Source organism: Panulirus ornatus, chromosome 41, assembly GCF_036320965.1.
Source record: "Panulirus ornatus isolate Po-2019 chromosome 41, ASM3632096v1, whole genome shotgun sequence".
NCBI lineage: Eukaryota > Metazoa > Arthropoda > Malacostraca > Decapoda > Palinuridae > Panulirus > Panulirus ornatus.
Window position 1 is genome coordinate 3,182,070 of NC_092264.1, and position 21,019 is coordinate 3,203,088.

A 21,019-nucleotide genomic window follows, 5' to 3' on the forward strand; every position below is an offset into this window, starting at 1 on the left:
TGTGAGGTGGTTTGATCGAGTAAGTAGTGAAAGGATAAGAGATATGTGTGGTAATAAAAAAGAGTGTGGTAGAGAGAGCAGAAGAGGGTGTGTTGAAATGGTTTGGACACATGGAGAGAATAAGTTGGAAAGATTGCAAAGAGGATATATGTGTCAGAGGTGGAGGGAAGAGGGAGAAGCGAGAGACTAAATTGGAGGTGGAAGGATGAAGTGAAAAAATTTTTTAGTGATTGGGGCCTGAACATACAGGAGGGTGAAAGATGTGCAAGGAATAGTGAATTGGAACGATATGGTATACTGGGGTCGATGTGCTGTCAGTGGATTGAACCAGGGCATGTGAAATGTCTGGGGTAAACCATGGAAAGGTCTGCAGGGCCTGGATATGGAAAGGGAGCTGTGGTTTTGGTGCATTACACATGACAGCTAGAGGCTGAGTGTGAACGAATGTGGCCTTTTTTGTCTGTTCCTGGTGCTGCCTCGTTGAAGGGGGTGGGGGAAATGCTATTTTGTGTGTGGTAGGGTGGTGATGGGAATGGATGAAGGCAGCACGTATGGATTTGTACATGTGTATATGTCTGTGTATGTATATGTTGAAATGTATATGTATGTATATGTGCGTGTGTGGGCGTTTAGGTATATACTTGTGTATGTAGGTAGGTTGGGCCATTCCTTGTCTGTTTTCTTGTGCTACCTCGCTAATGCGGGAGACGGCGGTTAAGTGTAATAAATATAATAAAATGAATTAAGATATACACATACATGTCTATACATATTCATACTTGCTTGCCTTCGTCCATTCATGGCACTACCCTATCCCAGTTAATGGCAGAATCTTTGATGAAACCAAGGTAAAATCCAGTGCACATCATCATCAAATACACAGAAGGGTAAATATGGGGTGACTTTTTTTTTGTATCATTGTATTTTTTCATAATCTGTTGAAGTTTTCAGTATGCAGAGGGTGTAGGACCATTTACCCAGTCAACAATTTGCTTATCATACCACAGATAAGCTCCTCGGGGTTCTTTGACATCAGGAGGCAGTAGGGCCAAATAAGATGGAGACACGGCTCCCTCTTCTATAGTTAGGGGTCCCTGTAGTAAAAAAACAAAGTCAGATCATGTATCCTGTAAATTCAGAACTTACAGTTATAAGGTGTATCATGAGTAATTGGATTACGTGTTAATTGACAGGCGTGCGAAAGAGAGACTTTTGGATGTTAATGTGCTGAGAGGTGCAACTGGAGGGATGTCTGATCATTATCTTGTGGAGGCTAAGGTGAAGATTAGTATGGGTTTTCAGAAAAGAGGAGTGAATGTTGGGGTGAAGAAGGTGGTGAGAGTAAGTGAGCTTGGGAAGGAGACCTGTGTGGGGAAGTACCAGGAGAGACTGTGTACAGAATGGAAAAAGGTGAGAACAATGGAAGTAAGGGGAGTGGGGGAGGAATGGGATGTATTTAGGGAATCAGTGATGGATTGCGCAAAAGATGCTTGTGGCATGAGAAGAGTGGGAGGTGGGCTGTTTAGAAAGGGTAGTGAGTGGTGGGATGAAGAAGTAAGAGTATTAGTGAAAGAGAAGAGAGAGGCATTTGGACGATTTTTGCAGGGAAAAAATGCAATTGAGTGGGAGAAGTATAAAAGAAAGAGACAGGAGGTCAAGAGAAAGGTGCAAGAGGTGAAAAAAAGGGCAAATGAGAGTTGGGGTGAGAGACTATCAGTAAATTTTAGGGAGAATAAAAAGATGTTCTGGAAGGAGGTAAATAGGGTGCGTAAGACAAGGGAGCAAATGGGAACTTCAGTGAAGGGCGTAAATGGGGAGGTGATAACAAGTAGCGGTGATGTGAGAAGGAGATGGAATGAGTATTTTGAAGGTTTGTTGAATGTGTCTGATGACAGAGTGGCAGATATAGGGTGTTTTGGTCGAGGTGGTGTGCAAAGTGAGAGGGTTAGGGAAAATGATTTGGTAAACAGAGAAGAGGTAGTAAAAGCTTTGCGGAAGATGAAAGCCGGCAAGGCAGCAGGTTTGGATGGTATCGCAGTGGAATTTATTAAGAAAGGGGGTGACTGTATTGTTGACTGGTTGGTAAGGTTATTTAATGTATGTATGACTCATGGTGAGGTGCCTGAGGATTGGCGGAATGCGTGCATAGTGCCATTGTACAAAGGCAAAGGGGATAAGAGTGAGTGCTCAAATTACAGAGGTATAAGTTTGTTGAGTATTCCTGGTAAATTATATGGGAGGGTATTGATTGAGAGGGTGAAGGCATGTACAGAGCATCAGATTGGGGAAGAGCAGTGCGGTTTCAGAAGTGGTAGAGGATGTGTGGATCAGGTGTTTGCTTTGAAGAATGTATGTGAGAAATACTTAGAAAAGCAAATGGATTTGTATGTAGCATTTATGGATCTGGAGAAGGCATATGATAGAGTTGATAGAGATGCTCTGTGGAAGGTATTAAGAATATATGGTGTGGGAGGCAAGTTGTTAGAAGCAGTGAAAAGTTTTTATCGAGGATGTAAGGCATGTGTACGTGTAGGAAGAGAGGAAAGTGATTGGTTCTCAGTGAATGTAGGTTTGCGCCAGGGATGTGTGATGTCTCCATGGTTGTTTAATTTGTTTATGGATGGGGTTGTAAGGGAGGTAAATGCAAGAGTCCTGGAAAGAGGGGCAAGTATGAAGTCTGTTGGGGATGAGAGAGCTTGGGAAGTGAGTCAGTTGTTGTTCGCTGATGATACAGCGCTGGTGGCTGATTCATGTGAGAAACTGCAGAAGCTGGTGACTGAGTTTGGTAAAGTGTGTGGAAGAAGAAAGTTGAGAGTAAATGTGAATAAGAGCAAGGTTATTAGGTACAGTAGGGGTGAGGGTCAAGTCAATTGGGAGGTGAGTTTGAATGGAGAAAAACTGGAGGAAGTGAAGTGTTTTAGATATCTGGGAGTGGATCTGTCAGCGGATGGAACCATGGAAGCGGAAGTGGATCATAGGGTGGGGGAGGGGGCGAAAATTTTGGGAGCCTTGAAAAATGTGTGGAAGTCGAGAACATTATCTCGGAAAGCAAAAATGGGTATGTTTGAGGGAATAGTGGTTCCAACAATGTTGTATGGTTGCGAGGCGTGGGCTATGGATAGAGATGTGCGCAGGAGGATGGATGTACTGGAAATGAGATGTTTGAGGACAATGTGTGGTGTGAGGTGGTTTGATCGAGTAAGTAACGTAAGGGTAAGAGAGATGTGTGGAAATAAAAAGAGCGTGGTTGAGAGAGCAGAAGAGGGTGTTTTGAAATGGTTTGGGCACATGGAGAGAATGAGTGAGGAGAGATTGACCAAGAGGATATATGTGTCGGAGGTGGAGGGAACGAGGAGAAGAGGGAGACCAAATTGGAGGTGGAAAGATGGAGTGAAAAAGATTTTGTGTGATCGGGGCCTGAACATGCAGGAGGGTGAAAGGAGGGCAAGAAATAGAGTGAATTGGAGTCATGTGGTATACAGGGGTTGACGTGCTGTCAGTGGATTGAAGCAAGGCATGTGAAGCGTCTGGGGTAAACCATGGAAAGCTGTGTAGGTATGTATATTTGCGTGTGTGGACGTGTGTATGTACATGTGTATGGGGGGGGGGGCCATTTTCTTTCGTCTGTTTCCTTGCGCTACCTCGCAAACGCGGGAGACAGCGACAAAGTATAAAAAAAAAAAAAAAAAAAAAAATGAGTAATTACCTGTCATCATATAACGTTAAAACATCAAAACCATTAAATTTTCATGAATGATTAATTCAGATTATCTGCCAAATGAACAGCTAAAATAATTACAGTAAAACTTCATGAGGATTTTGCATATTGGTCAGGCTATCAGATGTGATAATGTAACTAACTGCTTCATTTTTTTTTTTTTTTATAAATATTCGCAATTTCCTGCATTAGCGAGGTAGCACCAAGAACAAAGGACTAAACCTTAGAGAGAATATCCTCACTTGGCCCCCTTCTCTGTTTCTTCTATTGAAAATTAAAAAATGGGAGTGGAAGATTTCCAGCCCCCCGCTCCCTCCCCTTTTAGTTGCCTTCTACAACACCCAGGGAATACATGGGAAGTATTCTTTCTCCCATATCTCTAGGGATAACTAACTGCTTCACATATGTGTGAATAAGTTTAAAAAAAGATGGTGAACTTCTGTTAAGGTACAAATGTACACAAGGTGAAAACAGAAGTATGTGAATGGTCACCACTGTCTGTGACATGAAAGATCTGACAATGGATAAGAGCTACTTATAACAGAAAAGACAATAAAACACATATTTCCATTGATAATGGAAGCAAACAAACTTGTCACTTTTTGAAGAAATTACTGCCACCCTGCTTTAAATCTTTTGATTTGTATTTTTTTTTACCTCCCATGAGGACACAAAGAACCTACAAAATTTTGACCCCCCCCAAACTGAGTAAGAGCTGAGAATTTTGACTCTCCCAAATTGAGTAAGAGCCTAGCATATACTTGGCTGTACTAGGGATATGGAAAGACCTTTTAAATATAAGTCTGGATGTACTTTATGAGAATGGATGAACTGTCATTAAGGAAGTTTATTTTGCCATATGAAAGTAATCTTTAATGGATTCAAGTAATGCACACAACAGCATGTCTAGACCTGCATTAAAAGAACATCTCCCAAACTTTTCAAAAAATATGCAATATATTTATTTTTCCTATAGAAAAAAAAAGTCAAAAGCTTGCAAAACAGAAAGATGCAGACCATGTAATGTGAAGAAAAGTAATGCCTCCGCATCTAAATTAAACATGTGATTGGAAAAGGGATACCTAAATTATAAAAGGAAATATAAACAAAATGCATCATTTTTTGAAAGTTACTGCATAATTTGAAAAGATAAGCTGACCTTCCCAGATGTCATGTCTGTATTTACATATCCTGGATGACTGCAGTTCACCAGTATACCAGGACGTGGGTCAGCATCAAAGGCTCGTTGTTGGATACGTGTAAGTGCTGAAACACCCACTTTGCTCACCGCATAGGTGGAGTTGGGCCATCCAGCTTTCTTCCATGTTCCTTCTTTTGCCTTCCTGAAATACAGAAATATAGTAAAAGTACCTGCACAAATAGCCAAGCATAAGAAAATTCCCAGATGGACAGAAAAACTTAAGTGATTCCATCATGTTGAAACAAAAAAAAAAAAAAAAAAAATGTCATGCCAATTCAGTGTTAAAGAGCATATATGTAAATATTATCCCTCTGGATAGGGGAGAAAGAATACTTCCCATGTATTTCCTGCATGTTGTTGAAGGTGACTAAAAGGGATGGGAACAAGGAGCTGGAAATCCTATTTTACTTTACTAAAAGAAGGAACAGAGATGCAGGCCAAGTAAGGGTTATTTCTTATGAGGCTCTGTCATCTGTTCTTGATGCTACCTCACTAAGGCGGGAAATGGTGAATATGTATGAAAAATATATGTATACACATTCTCCTTTTCTCATACTTGATTGCCATTTCCTGCATTAGTGAGGTAGTGTAAAGAACATATGAAGAAAGGCTGCATCTGCTTACATCCATTACTTAGCTAACATGTAATGCACCAGAACACAGCACCCTATCCACAACCAGGCCCCATAGTTGTATTATATTATCCCTGGGGATTGGGGCTGAAAGAATACTTCCCACGTACTCCCTGCATGTCGTAGAAGGCGACTAAAAGGGAAGGGAGCTGGAAATCCTCCCCTCTCGTTTTTTTTTATTTTCCAAAAGAAGGAACAGAGAAGGGGGCCAGGTGAGGATATTCTTTCAAAGGCCCAGTCCTCTGTTCTTAACGCTACCTCGCTAACGCGGGAAATGGCGAATAGTATGAAAGAAAGATATATATATCTACTGTCTATATCAGTGATGCCTTTTCCCTCTGGGAATTCCCATCAGTGGGCTAACTATGGCAAAAGATTCTCCTTTATCCCTCTCCTTACATACCTCCCTTGCATGCACCATTCCAAGCAGTTTTCTACCATTTCTTTCCCTCCATTGCTCTTCCACTCTTATTTCCTCATGTTACATATGGTCTTCCTCTTGCAGCAACCCTTTTTATTGTACTATTACATACTCACTTTGTAAATTCCGTCTTGCATTCGTTCCACAGGCTCAAACCATGAAGTGTCTTGTTTCACTCTACCACTCTACAATTCATTCCCTTTGCATTTCCTGTCATACCACATCTTTCATACATCCCCTCATTTCTTCACTCTTGTTATGCCACATGCCCCTCTCAAACAGCTCATTTCCACAGCCCGGATTCTTGACCTATGTGACTTATTTCATGTCCATGCTTTGGCTGCATAGGTCAGGGTTGGGAGGACTATGCTGTCCTTATATCCTTTCATCACTTCCATACTTACACTTCAACCCTTCATTATTCTTTTTATGGACCCAATGACTTTCCTACCGTATACTGCTTTCTCCCTTATCTCTTCTATATCACCAAACTTGCCCAAGATGGCTCCTGAATACCTAAATTCTCTCTCTTTTTCCAGTCTTTCTTCCCTATATCTATAACACAGTTGAGTACCCTTTCTTCTTTCAATCAGCAGGGTTTTGCTAAGTCTACACTTTCACTTTGTTGTCTTGAAAACACTATACTTTATTTTACTCGCATTTACCTTCAATTGCCAGTCCTTATACACATTATAAAACACACTTGAAACCTGCAGCTCTCAGCAAACACATCATCTGCAAAAAGGCTTGTCACTATCCACCACACCTCACCACTGCATTTCATCCCCTTTTCCTAGTTTTCTTTAATTCTGTCTCCCCCTCTTCTTATCTCCACTTCTGACTTGTATATCCTCTTTGTCAGCCTTTCCTCGCTCATTCTCTCTATATTTTGAAACTATTTCAGCACACCCTTTTGTGCTCTCTCAACCATATTATTCTTATTACCACATCTTTCTCTTTTATCCTACCCTTAACTTATATTATCAACCATTCCTTACCCCATATATTGTCCTAAAAGATTTCACTTCCAACACAAAGCATCTTTCACGCCATTCTTTTTATCTCTTTGGTTTCCCTATTTTCCCTGTTCTCTTAACTTTCATCATATATACTCTTTGCATGCTTCACATTATACCTTGAGTGAAAAGTTACCTTTTGATAGGCTGTATCACTGGGAGTATGGGTGTCATCAAAGACCTTTTCACTCCAAAGGAGTGTAAGTATAGGCAGGTGGAGTCTGGTAACACTTAATTTTAAATGTATTACTTTGGCATCCAGGATTCCCTCTTACAGAAATCCAGTAGGAACAGGCCACATTCACTGGATGGGATCGTGCATCACAAAGCACATTACTGTTGTCTGCGTCTATGCGGGAATAGAATGGGGCAACTGAGCAATAAGTGTTTAGTGTTTTCACTATGGTAGTTATACTGAGGGCATGCAGGGTCACTGGATGGACTGAATTGGTGTTTGTAGTAATGTAGAAATGGGTGAAGTCCACAGCAAAGACTGGAAAATGTGACTAATATTTGTTTGGGAAGTATGGCATAAGATGGATATATGTCTTGTATGGTGTTTAAATCCAAATTTGGAGGAGGGAAGTTTAGTGCTTGTCAGGTTATTTCACTGCATATGTATTTAGTTTGTTATTTTGCTGGGAGTGGGTAATCTGTCAGTAGAGACTGCTGAAATGTGACATGGGTAGATGTTAAAGGACTAAAAATGCCTTTTAAGTAAGCACTAGTTAGTTACAATTAGAAAGTGTAGATAATGGCATCATCCTAGAGAATCTGAAGTTGACTTATATTGCCCACTCCACAAAAAACTACTGATAGCAGTGACATTGCACATTACTGTAATGTTTGAGAGAGTTTTAAGGGGTAATTTGACTGATCATTGAGGAAGCAAACAGTCATCATAACTTAGGATAACTTGACTGCTTGGATACTACATTAACATTGTTAAGGCGCTAGAGAACAAATATGCTATTTTGAATTCATAGACTTTGCAAAAGCATTTTATAAATGTGATGGTGGCTTCACAGCACATAAAATGCTCAAGATGAAATATGGATGTACAGCTTTGTAACTAAAAGATCACAACACATAAATCGACCATTTCCAGTGCCTTTATGTTATAAAGTTGAGTCCCTTAAGGAACTCTACTTGTTCCCTTACTCTTTCTCGTTCTAAAATCTGACATTGAAAGAAACACGTCAGTTTCATACCATCCTCTGCAGATGACACTACAATAAGTATGAAAATCTCATTAGTAATGGACACCTGAGACACTACAATTAGACAAACAGTCTTCCACCAGGCCAGTGAAAACAAAAACCTTTTCAGTAGGTTTAAATTCCAAATCCTGCAGTTTAAGGAAAAAGAATGAATCAGGAGCAGTACAGAATACCAGATGGACAGAGACTCTCAGAGCAAGATTGAACAGTATGAAAGGCTGAATTGACAAAGTCTAAAGATGTTACCTTCAGCAAACATAATTAAGGAACAGTGCTGGTAAACTTTCCAGACATGAGAGGAAACACCAATGATAAAACTCTCCATGGCACTAATATTTTCATGAATAGAATAATGCTGTGTGTTAACATCACTCTACTAGGTGGGGAAGTGAAGGATTAGAATGTTCAGAGATCTTTAATGGCCCACACTGATGATATAAGGGAAGTGATCAACCAGAAATGTCTGAAATCACTGAGGCTGCACTCTCTGGAGAGACTTCATTTATGCTCAGAAAATCTTAGAAGGCATGGATACCACCATGTTCTCAGAGATAACTTCCTTCTAGCACAATAGGCATGAAAGTCCATAAAATACCTGTAAAATCAAATGGTAGATAAAAAAGAAAGAGAAAACACCTTGAACGTCTTGGGCCCAAGGCTGTTCAATGCATAACTTGCATCCATCAAAATTACAATGGGATGCATGGTATAGAAAAATAAGAAGGACCTAGACAAGTATTTACAAAGTGGGCCTGTGGGCCATGGCATCCAACAGCTTGGTTGACGAATAATAAACTTGGTAGCCTGGGCCCATTCTGGGCTGTGAAGGCAGAAAACCCCCAAAGATTACTTCAGGTTTCCCAAAGGTTATGCATGACTATCTTGGTATCTGATGTATGTACCTGAAATATTAACTTAAAGTAACTTTTGAAGCTCTCACTTTAAGACTGCAAACCACTGCTCAAATTTCATTTGCACACAAAGTTTTACCTCTAAATGGAAGGCACAGTACCCCAAAAGTACTTTTCTTTAACTATAATGGATAAACTTCATTTGGCCACATGAAAGCCTTTTCTACTTTAATATTTCTTTTGTCATTTTCCTTCAATGAAGTGTCATATACACATTCTAGAAAATATTAGAAAGACATTGAAATCAATGATTATGACAAAAAAAATTTCTCTTTCCTTATTTCAAACAACAATACATTGATTCTAAAAGAAAAAAATTCAATTCACGTGAACACAGACAAAATATTTTGAGCAACATCATTCTAACATATCACAAATACTAACAATTTTCTGATGAATGTAATTAAATCACTTACTGGACAAACTGATTCATCAGTTCACAAAGTTCATCCTCAGTAAGAGTAGGGGAAGAGAACTTCTGCTTAAGGGCTGATGCAGCAGGTTCATCTCCATTGATTCTTAAGAGATGGCCTGCAGAGCTGGACACTGTTGATACCCTTGCATGAGGCCGGAGCAGGGGGAAAAGTGCTCGACACACTGCCAGTGTGCCAAAAACATTCACCCTGATTGTGTTCTCTGCTTGCTCCCCAAATGGTTCTGTAGCAGCCACCTTTAAAATGAAAACAATCCTTGTAGTTACATTATCAATGAATATATAAGCTTGACAGTACCATCATACAGTAGTATGTGTAATTACCAATTTGTACATATGGGGAGGAAGCTTTCTTTACACTTGTGGGGCTCCATCTCTTAGTCTCAAGTTCCAGTCATACAGGAACTTGAATTACCCAATACTTGAGGTATTCACCCCTTTGTAATTTAGCTTGTTCCAAATGACCAATACTCTACTTTTGATGAGATATTTCCTTTAATCTTTCCTAATGCCTCATCACACAAATGCCTGCTATGCCCTCTAGTTGTTACAATTCTCTATTTCAAAGTTAGGTATGTGTTAAGATCACTGTGATTTCTGTCCTTAACAGTCAGACAAATTTAAGTAATGAAAATAATGTAAATACTGAAACCTACTTCAGTCACATCAAGCAACAGAGATTACAGAACTAAATGAGGAGAGCCTACCTCTTCATCACACAGCATGCATAGACCTTATCTCCTTTCCAGTAGCTAAATATTTTTTCTACTTAATCTATATAGAATAGTATTGAAAGAAAGGGGAAATCAAAGTGAAAAATTAAGATTGCAAGTGACAGGGATGCAGCAAGGAAATTCAGAAACTTTAGAATGGAATAACCTATCCTATTATGTCAAACTTTAAGTACTTTTCACTCCTAGATTTCAACAGTTTGTCCCCTGACAGATGAGAGCCATAACCAGGCCTCAATTTACTGTGTCCCTCCTTATCAATTTGAATTGGGTCATCTTGAATTTCATTTATGAAGTGTCTGACCAAACATGGACTTTATGGGTTGTCATAATCCTAAATACCCATTTATCTCAGTAGCTGAGCACAGTACAGTACACAAAAGCTAATGTCTGGAGAAGCAGGTTGATGAAGGTGGTGGGTTGGGAACCTGGTTTGCTGTTGTGAATGTTAACTAATGGTTTATGAGTAGGTCACCTCATAGATCATGAGTGTGAGTGTTCAGCAGGATGGTGGGTACTTAAACTTCCACAGAGGTTAAAGTTATATGTGTTGGTCAAATTTTTTAGTTGAGGAATGTGTCTGGAGGGGCAGGCAATGAAATGGGCTATTTAGGTTGTAGTAAGTGTTATACTAACCTTATAAGCAATGGCTGCATTGTTGACAAGTACGTCAAGGCCACCATGGGTCTTCTTGATGTAATCAGCAAAAGTGGTAATACTTTCAGCATTATCAATATCAAGTTGGTGGAAACGAGCAGATAAACCCAGCTAGAAATGAATTGATATCAGTATGTTACATTCATCACTACAAGATAACTACAGTAAATCTATGCAATAAGGGATGAGTGTGTAAATTATAACTGAATCTACTTTTATCAACCCTAAACTTAATTGTTTGATGCTACTGATTGTAGCACAAAACTAAAGCTGGAGAAGCCCATGGAGATGGGTGTCCTTGGGGTTATATAACAATATTAGTAATACAATTAATACTAAGAGTAGTACATATATGTTATTCGTATACATCTATCTGTGTATGACAAGATTGTACTTCTGATGATATAGCCTCACCAAAGATGACTTTTCACTCACCAAATATTTTGTTGCACTGAGTTTGCTTCTCATATATGCCATGTAGAGGAGATAAAAAGGGGTCTGGGGTGGTGCATAACATAACAAGGAGGTATATTATGGGTCAACTGTGTTGTACAAATCAATATTACTTTCAGTGCAAGTGCACAAGATAATAATAAGATATCTAAAAAGGTGGTGTTGATCATAGGGGAGGTAGAGATTTCACCATAATGAAATAATACTTTTGGAAGTTCGTGTATATGTTTGGATGTTTGTTAGGCAGATGTTTTTGGTGTATATTGATAATATGTTTGGTAAGGTGTTAATAACACATAAAAATTGGATTACACCTCTCAAGTCTAGTCCCTGCACCTACATATGCACAAGTATCTGACTGAGAGGATCCAGAGAAGAGAAGCCAAGATGGTACCTGAAGTAAGAGAAATGAACTACAGTGAAAAGCTAAGGACTAAAAAGCTGCCAAGGAAGGAGGAAATAAGAAGAAAGGACTGTGGACATAATATACACATTCAAAGTTATAAATCAGCTGGATGATGGTGACAGTGAACAGTACTTTATGAGATACAGTAACAGAGCAACCAGAGGCCATGTTGAGAAGTTGGTTCCTAGAGATTTAACGAAGTACTGGCTTAGTGTAAGGGTAGCGAATGGTTGAAACAGACTAAACATGATGAAAATTGCTCGTAGTTTACAATTTTAATTCTCCTTGATTTACTGAAAGTTCAAGAGATGTGTAAAACTTTCTCCCTGAAGTGTACAAATAGAAAAAACAAGTAAATCAACATACCCACATACCTACAATAACTGCTGAGCATGTTATCAAAAGAATTTGAGTTCAACTTAAGGACTATAAGCTTGACCAAAGGGTAATCACAATAGCTCTGATTTAGACACAAGATATTTAACCTTACCTTACTCAGCTCATCTATGGCAGCAAGACCCCTTCCCTCATCACGAGCAGTTAAGTAAACTAATCCATCAAATTTGGCACTGAGTTCTTTCATGATGCCAAAGCCAATACCTTTATTGCCTCCTGTCACCTGGCAGGAAAATCACATTTATGTATTTTGGAAGGAATAAAGAAAATGTAATATGATTAAAAAGTTTTTCCCTATTGATCCAAATATCACAGTTGTACAAACAGAATCTCCTCAAATATTCTTGGTCACTATAAACTACATATTATGATGGTAAACAGTTACACCACTAACATGACAATATTTAAAGACTACAAAAGATTCCACACTGTAAAACACATCTCATCAATTAAAGTTGCATATTCAAACTGCTTATTACAGAACTCTCTTACATAATGTCCTTTGAGTGTGGAGAGACAGCAAATGCAACACAATCCCTTTATACCACAGATATCAATTCTAGATTTATAGGGTACTAAAGAGAAAGCTCTAAGTAATTTGTATCATATGCATATATGTGGATGCATCTACACTTAAGCAGAACACTAATACTTTATTGCAGTTCAGTTTGCATGTGTATGGAAGAAAGTTCATGCGAGGAAATGTGTGATATACAAGTGAAGAATACTGGGAAGGAGTGGAAGCTGTACATTTTGTTATAAGCACAACATATAGTATGGAGGGAGTTAGCACGAGAGATGCAAGCTGTAGTAACATATACACGGGATGTGAAAGGAAATTAAATATAATGTACAATGGGAATACAAATTATTAAAAGTACTGTTGTTTAATAAGAAAGCACAGCAAAATCATAGCTAAGCCAATGAAACATACTGGATGCTCCAATACAGGTTGTACCTCTCTAATCTGGCACTCTGTGGTTCAGAAACTCCCATGGTCTGGCAAATTTTGAATCTGCCAATAGGGTGGCATTATAGGTCATGCTAATGTGCCAAAATCTGTTTACACTGCAGCTGAGCTAATTAACAGTCTTGCTAATTTCTTATAGCCCTAAAACAAGTGTATAATGCTGAAGAATCTGCCCTGTATTGGTGTTGTACACTACGAAAAACCCTTGCCCAAGATATTTAGGAGCCTCCATCTGGGGTAAGGTTTCCAAAGATAGGTTAACAGTTCATGGCTGCAGCAATGCTGCTGGAACACATAAAACTAGCCGATGGTAATTGGTAAGAGTGTTCACCTGCGGGCCTTTCAAGGGGTCAATTTCTATTTTCAGCATTTTCTGTGGTCCAACAATGGCCAGGTCCCAAGGTTGCCAAATTAAAGAGGTACAACCTGTACCTTTTAAGAAAATGATCTGTGCAATGTACAATGGGAATACAAAATATCAAAAATACAGTTGTGAATGGTAGAGCTGAAACACCGTTGAGCCAGTGAAAGATTAACGATCAAAAACCTTAAAAATAAACATTAATATATGTACTGTATGTGTGGTTTTTAACTACATGCAATATATCAAATCCACTAGCTCCTGTGCAACATGATTACTTGTGTGAAATCTCCTAACACCGGTACTTTCTTCTCTATTGCATATAAAATCACTTTTTCATTCCACCTCTGATTTTCCTTAAACCTTTTCCCAGTTGAACATTCTGTTAAAGATTTCCTTTGTGATATTTTTAATGTTACATCCATTCCACATAATCATATTCTGTTAAGATTTTTTCAATGGTATATATTTATATTTATTTATTTTGCTTTGTTGCTGTCTCCTGCGTTAGCAAGGTAGTGCAAGGAAACGTATGAAAGAATGGCCCAACCCACCCACATATATATATATACTGTACTTCCATTCCATATCATCATATTAGATTTTCATGCATCAGCCAATTCTTTCCTGATTCCATTCCTCACTGTGATCTCAAATTTCACACATCTTTTCTTCTACCAATTATATCTAAAATATGAGCCACACGCTGTCCTGTGTTGTTGCCATTTCACTAAATCAGGCTGTTTTTCTCCATCCAGATTGCTTCTTCAAACTAACATACATTTACCTTCTCTTATTATTTCTTTTGCATTAGTAATAAAGCTACTCCACATTCTTTTCTGTACAACTTTCCAAACTTTATTACTCCAACCATGTACCTTAAGACCTTGCTTCCTTTTTTCTACTCTAAATGAATAAACACCAAGGTTTTCAAATGACCTCAAAGTTTTAATTTGCTGTTATTTGTGTTCACTTAATTTTGCAGTCAGGGTAATTACTTTACTGTGAGTACCTAAAATAATATCCTACTGTTAGAAAGTGCTACCTTGCAATTTTCACCACACTTGCTATTGTTTCAATAATTTTTTTGTCTGCACATTGCTTAATTGTTCATCTTGGGTTTATTTGAAACTTTTTAGCCATTTGTCTCACCTCCTTGTCTCTAAATCTCATCTCAACTACCTTTTTCTTTATTATCTTATTTCTTCTCAATGATTGTTAGTTTAGTTTCTGCAACTTTGAGCAACCAGAGGACATACCATGAAATTAAGTAAGAAAGTCATAAACAGAGATGTAAAGAAATATTTTCATAGTATATGTGAAGTGGATCAATGGAGAAGATTGGTGATATTCTTTCTTATCTTATTAACGTTAGGTCAGTGTGTTTGAGAGAGTCTGAAGAATCCAGTGTCATAACCCTTGAGGTATTGAAGTCTTTTGACTAAGTGTGGGAATGGTCTCCAAAGTTCCCCTTTCTTGGCTGTCTTCCCTCACTCCGCTCTATTGTGTCTGGTCTTTGTGTAATTGATGATGGATAATCCTCTTTCTCTTATCAACAGCCATTTACATTATATATTGAAAAACCGATCTTATATAAATCAGAACATCGAAATTCACACACAATAATGAATGAACACTTTGGTACCAAGGCACACATTTTGATTTAAAGAATTTAAGATGCACTATTACACCATCACTTACCACTGCAACCTTCTGAGCAGCCATGATAATTAAGAGGTCTCTTCAAGTTTGCTGTTTCTCTTCAAATAAGCACCTAGTTGAAATAGAAAACTATCAGTTGTTTATGAAACAAGCATTTTCTTGATCACAGAAATCATTGCCTTTCTTATAAACTGTAAATAACAACTATGTAAAGTTCCACTTTAGGGGCAACACAAATGTGAAATGGTGTTCTTTTAGAAAATTCTTGGTGACGACTTTAGAATGATTTCAGTACTCATAAAAATGAACTGAGGGTTTTGCATTTACTGGACAGAGTATGCACTTTTTGGATTTACTTGTATAGTAAGTTTTTCTGTGTAGATATTTCCTCTATCATTTCCAGAATTTACAATAAATAATGATTGCTCATAATATAAAAGTGCATACTTTACCATAGTTGAGGACATAAATCTCCGGTTATTTAACCTGCAAGAAGCTTTGTAATATTTGTGAGTAACTTGAAGACAGTTCTACATTAGCTAGCAATACAAAGAAGCTTGTTATTGTGATAAATGGTGATGATTTGGGGGAAGAGAGTGGCATTATGCAAGAACTTGATTCCAATTGACACAGTATCTAGGAATGATATTTCACGTATTTGGGAAATTTATGCCAGTCAGCATTCTAAATATAATTATATTTTTCATCCTCACATTTAAATTGGGAACCCATATATTAACTACTTTCAGTAGATATTACTCAGGGTGTCAAACAATTTTTAACTTAGATCTGATCAAGTTCTTACATAGTCTAACATAACTGACCAAAGTGGCAAAAACCTAACTTGGGTATGCCATTTTGGATATTTCAGCTCATATTTTCCCTTTCCTTTCCTAATGTTAATTCTCCCTTTCCTTCCAAGCATTACTCTCCCAGTAAGCATTTCATAAAAGGAAAAAGCTTTCATTTTGGTTAAATATCAGAGAAAAGAAATCACAGGAATATGTAACTTTTGCTGAAAGGGATGAATCTGTGGCAGGAATGAGTTTGTAATAATTTCACTTTTTCTAAGCAGCAATCTTAGATCAGATCAACAAAGGTGGGGACAGTTTTGAAGTTCAAGGAAATTGTGGGTTTAACTATAAAGCTCTTTAAAGAATTACGTGAAAACTTATATATTTCCAGCAGCATTCTTCACAGGTGTTATTAGGAACTCAAAATCAAGACAGTGTTTAAAAGAACTTGGAAATGAACTCCTATTTAAAACATCTTGAAGTGAACCTCTTGAAGTGAACGTGTAAAGAAACAAGTTCCTTAAAACACCGTTTTGTGTGCAGGATAAAATTGAAATTAACCATAAAGTAAACCCATTTATATGGAAAACTTTTAAGTTATTACTTTAACTTTAGATGCTACATTCCAGAAATATTACTGGAAAAAAGAATGAGTTCTCATACTATTCCTGCTGCACTAAGGTCTTATCTTTTAAATTATTTCTCTACAGTATATGTATTATCATTACATTTCCAAGTTAATGAAGTAGATTAGGTATATTCAGCCTTTGTAACATCATTCAAATGCCACCTTAACCCATAATTAATGAATGTTTATTTGATATTTCATTGCCTTTCATGACAGTAAACTATTTTGAGTAATATAAATTTGGTAATGTGATTTGAAGCATTTTTTATCATGAATAAAATGAAGGTGATTATAGAGTGAAGTGCAAGGAAAGTGTGGGGTTACCTAATAAGCAAAATGACTGTAGAAATTAACATATTCCATGAACCTCACCTAGCATTCCCTTGCACCCATAATCTCTAATAAATGTTATAGTTGAAAAAATATGAAGGGCTTACGCCTAAATGTCATTAATAACCCCATGTAGACATTACTGATTGCTATATTATTTTGAATGACTTGAAAAATGAGGTGCGTTTTGGGCGGCAGGATGTTAAATGAGGTTTCGGTAGGTTCTGCTGATTTAATACCAACATTTGGGTAATATTTCACCTGCTTTGGTATTAGCCCAACAAATTCCGAATTTCACAGCCTCTGTAAAACAACTCATTCTGCTTTAATGAGACAAAGTAGGCACAGGTAAAAGAAATCAATGACATTTGTCAGTATTTCTTTGTGTCCTTGAGCCTGAAAAAGAAAAAAGAACAGTGAACCGGTAACGGAGGCTTTTTTCCAAAGATAACCATACATGATCCTTGTAATGCACACTTCCTGTTCATCGATAGACCAAATTAAATATTTAATCCAGTGCGAGAGAGGCTTTGGTCTTTTCTGTACAGCAAACTAGGCTTGTCTAATGGAAATGAAGAGAAAATCGTATATCAAATATAACTCACCAGCCTTTTCGTAGTGGCGTCTCTCCTCCAACAGATACCATACAGTATGATTGGCTGTGACGATGACAATGCAGTTTGAAATGTAAAATACATTTCCTTAGACAATCATTATCAAACCTATTTATAATCCTCAGGGAGATCCGACCTATATGTTTTATTTATCATAATACATTGAAACGGTATTTTCAGTGACTATCTAAATTATTGTGTGAAAGACAACTTTCACAGTGTATGTAGATAAGGTAACCGGATAAACAGAACTGAAAATAAAGATGTTATCGGTTTTGATATTGTTCCTAAATTCGGACATCCATTCCATGTTAGGTTTACTTTGGTGAAATTGTTTTTCCGGCGTCTTTTTTTTTCAAAATTAGAAGACTAGCTTTTTAGGGACTGACGGCTACATGATTTGCTGGATTGTACCTAATCTTCCACAGATATGCATATAGAAATATTCTTTTTATATCTTTTCAACCTACACATTATGATGATCATGAAAACGTTTAATCGCATTTTAAGCATGGGTGTTCTATGCATTGGCTGGCTGTTTTTGGTGACCAAATTCATTCTTTGGCTCGCACATACCTGTCTTAGGAGCTAAGAAAATTGAATCGACCTTTGATAAACCTTTTACGTAAGACCTAAACTAAGAGCATAACCTAACCCTGGCTAGGTCCTCAATTAGGAACGCAACCGTCGTGAGGTTGTGTGAACGTGACCCTTTCGGTTTCGGAACCCAAATCACGAGCCGTTACTCTTTCTGGAGACTCCGTAATATTTATTCATTATTATTTTTCTATTTTGCTTTGTCGCTGTCTCCCGCGTTAGCGAGGTAGCACAAGGAAACAGACGAAAGAATGGCCCAACCCACCCACATACACATGTATATACATGCACGTCCACACGCAAATATACATACCTGTACATCTCAATGTATACATATATATACACACACAGACATATACATATATACACTGTACATAATATACACATGTACACATTATTTTTGTATCCTATTTAGTCTCGAAACATATGTGTATATGTGTATATTATGTACACATGTACATAATATACACATATACACATTATTTTTGTATCCTATTTAGTCTCGAAACACGTAGCGACCACATGCAAAAACGTAAAAGGGAAGGTGTAGTGAACGTACGAAAGAGTCAATGACTTTAAAGTATGATAAGTCATTGTGCCAGGACGCCATTTGGTAAACATGCATGTTTGTAATCCTTTCCAACATATATGTATATATTATAATTCTGAGTTAGTGTTAATGTATTCATAGAAAAAAATAAGACTCAAATAGTATTTCAATGTGCAGAAATGGGGAAAATTAGGTAGAACGTTGAAAATATTGGTTAGGTAGCCTTTGATGAATTTAGAAAAAAAATATCCCGTTTTCTCCAAAGGCCTTCAGGTGCGAAGAGAGAGAACTGAGATTAATGGACAGACTAAACCAATAGTATTGTAAAGGCTTTCCGTTCTTTCAGCATTCTCAAAATGAGCTCGTCTAATCTTTCATAATATTTTAGGTCCAACAGAGCACTGGATCAGATAAACTGCTGTATATCCCCATGACAAATTCCTTTCACATGTATAAGGATGTTCCCTTTATTCTTCTTAACGTGATATTTGTTCTGCAGGGACAGTAGCGACGTACATTGCTCATCTTCACTCTAAAGCGTTCTTGCTTGCCAAAGAAATTGTTCTTGCTCACAGATCATGGCAGTGCCACTCTAACTCCACTTGCTCAGGGATTAGGAAGGCGACGCTTTAAGCTTCACGTGCTCAGGGAGGCGTAGCTCTAAGCTTCTCTCGCTCAGGGATCAGGGAGGCATCGGTCCAAGCCCCTCTTGTTCAGGGATCAGTGAGACGTCGGTGCAAGACACCCGTTGCTCGCTGATCAACAGGGCGTTGCTCCTTACGAATGCAAGAGTTTTTTTTTTCCGCCCTCTTCGTTCACGACAGACGTGTATCCAGGATTTGATCAAGAAGGGGCGAATAACAAACTTTCTAGGGATGTGTGGGAGGGGGGCGAATAATGAACTCTTTAAGACATTAATGAAACGCTTAAAGGAAGAGTGGTATTTGTGAGGACACATTGTATCCACTTAATGGATTTTGAGTTACGTGGATGTTCAATTCATTGACTGATATTTGTAGAATTCTCAGTATTGTACAGACGTAGGATTATCACGACACAGGTGACCAGCTTTGAATGAAAATAGATTTATCGTGTTTAAGAAAAACACAGAACTGTTTATAGCATTGTAATCAAAGAAGCTTTTTTTGCAGATGAAGTAAACTATGCTTTTGTGGGTAGATATTTTTTCATTGTGAACTTATGTCACTGTTTTAGAAACGTGGTAAGACTAATACTCTTTCATTGGTCTCGAGTGTAAATCACAGAAACAGTTAAATAGTTTATTTATTATCATCCCAGGTCCAGTCTCTATGAAAGATTCCTGTTGTTACCCAGGACCTCTTATTCAAGATTCCTGTAGCCCAGGGCTGCGTTACGTCTAGGAGCAGGGAAATGTAGACTCCTTTAGAGTGAGAAGTCTTTGACGAGGCTGTTTAGTGATACAGCCTTGCCCAAGGCGCCTCTTCACTCGCGGTGGAGCATCAAGTAGGCGGAGTCCGTTGACATTGAATGTACATATACATTTACTTTTCATTTCAGGGATGAAAAGAGTTAGAATAATCATACGAATATTATATGAGGGAATTTATTGAGTATTGTATAACTTACGGGAAAGGTGTGGGTGATTGCCTCCGTCGCAACCTTGCTAGGATACGCCCCTGGCACTTAGTTATCACCACCTTTCACGAGAGGATCACCACACGTGATGGTCTTTACAGTTTCCATTCTGTCGTACGAGAGCGCGTGTCCCAGCACTGCTGATGGATATGCTCCTCCGTACATACTGTTCTCAGAGATCCACTAGTGCTGAGAGTCTTCCCAAAAGCTCCCTTAAAACTTTGTGCCCCTCCCTGTCTCATACCTCCCAGATGTAGCCAGAATCAGGATCGATTTTCCAGGGGTTAAGATCATGTTGTCAGAACTCATTTCCCCACCACACAGTTGGGCTCGAACATCGTAATTGTACGGTCACCATCATCACGGATCATTTGAAAGTGAATGTTATCATAACTCGTTATCTATTAACTCTTTCATTGATTTTCTTCCCCATTATACACCATCTGAAGGTACCATTATGAACCAAATGCCTTCAGTTATCCCTTACCTTGAGGGGTAGACTCCATGGACCCTTCTGTGCAATTCATTTCATGGTAGATGATATTCTTTCTTTTCTCTATCCTCATTTGCATTTCATTAACTTGACATGCATTTCACCAGCCTTATATCAGACCAGCTTCGGAGTGTGTCTAGGTCCTCTCGAAAGTGGCTTCAGTAATAGATTTTGGTGTTTCTGAAATTTTTTTTTTGGAAAAGTTGGA

At 38.1% G+C, this 21,019-nt stretch overlaps 1 protein-coding gene across 3 annotated transcripts; it reads right to left on the bottom strand.

Moving 5' to 3' along the window:
- Positions 1-889: 889 nt before the first annotated feature.
- Positions 890-18,166, bottom strand: LOC139761621 (carbonyl reductase [NADPH] 1-like). Of its 3 annotated transcripts, none has more exons than XM_071685890.1 (7): positions 18,131-18,166; positions 15,228-15,300; positions 12,290-12,418; positions 10,920-11,051; positions 9,536-9,789; positions 4,878-5,061; positions 890-1,094 (listed from the first exon to the last, which is right to left on the bottom strand). In XM_071685890.1, the coding sequence occupies exons 2-7, from the start codon at positions 15,249-15,251 to the stop codon at positions 948-950; spliced, it is 870 nt and encodes a 289-aa protein (XP_071541991.1). In that variant the 5' UTR covers positions 15,252-15,300; positions 18,131-18,166; the 3' UTR covers positions 890-947. The 3 variants fall into 3 exon arrangements, with proteins under 3 accessions (XP_071541991.1, XP_071541989.1, XP_071541990.1); XM_071685889.1 differs by lacking the exon at positions 18,131-18,166 and adding an exon at positions 17,546-17,628 and having other exon boundaries at positions 891-1,094; XM_071685888.1 differs by lacking the exons at positions 15,228-15,300; positions 18,131-18,166 and adding an exon at positions 17,546-17,688.
- Between the last annotated feature and the right edge of the window lie 2,853 nt (positions 18,167-21,019).